Source organism: Eimeria mitis, genomic scaffold (genome assembly GCF_000499745.2).
Source record: "Eimeria mitis Houghton genomic scaffold, Emh_scaff668, whole genome shotgun sequence".
NCBI lineage: Eukaryota > Apicomplexa > Conoidasida > Eucoccidiorida > Eimeriidae > Eimeria > Eimeria mitis.
Genome location: NW_013574812.1, coordinates 2783 through 3430, shown reverse-complemented (window position 1 = coordinate 3430; position 648 = coordinate 2783). Strand labels below are relative to the sequence as shown.

Sequence of the window (648 nt, the reverse complement as noted above, 5' to 3'; positions counted from 1 at the left end):
GTCCCTTCCCCACTTCACATGCCCGTCATTCTAGTGCGCGCGGATATTCGTATTACCGGGACTTCATGCATGCGACAGGGAAAAATACAAAGATAAAAACAGGGGCAGCTCACTACAAAATTCAGCAATGAACTTGAACCACCATGCAGTCACTGCAGCCCTGGTGGCTCTCTTATTCACTTGTTTGGGGCCTGTTCTGGCTAAGCCAGATGCAAAACACAAACATGCAGATCCACCACCCGCGAAGAAGTGTCCACATCCCTATGTGATGGATGCGACAGGGGTAAGCTGACGCACGTCAAGCTCGACCTGCAAATCTGTGTATGTATATATGTGTGCATAAATATGCGTATGATACGGATATATATACATATATATATATATATATTATTATACATGTATCTAGTATTGATAGCGAGTGTCCCTGATGTATCCTGTTGGCGCCAACCGTTGAATGCAGTATTCAGTTTGTCAAATTATCAGCTTGCTCGTTGTTAAGCTTGTGCGGCTATTTTGTTGAATTGTCTTTACCGCAGACACAGTGCATTATGACGCATTCAATGAAGCCCCTGGCGGTTTGTCCCAACGGAGTGCTTCGTGACGGCCGGTGTTTGGTTTTTGCGTTGCCCGCTTCCACTTACTGCCCAG

General features: G+C 46.0%; 1 protein-coding gene across 1 annotated transcript in view; it reads left to right on the top strand.

Annotated features, from left to right (window-relative positions):
* Nucleotides 1-268: 268 nt before the first annotated feature.
* EMH_0019200 (uncharacterized protein) overlaps nt 269-648 on the top strand; it is a gene marked incomplete at both ends in the record, with an annotated part of 3097 nt that continues 2717 nt past the window's right edge. The window contains one exon of the mRNA XM_013501317.1: nt 269-283. Coding sequence (XP_013356771.1) covers nt 269-283 — 15 coding nt within the window. The remainder of the gene's footprint in view (nt 284-648) is intronic.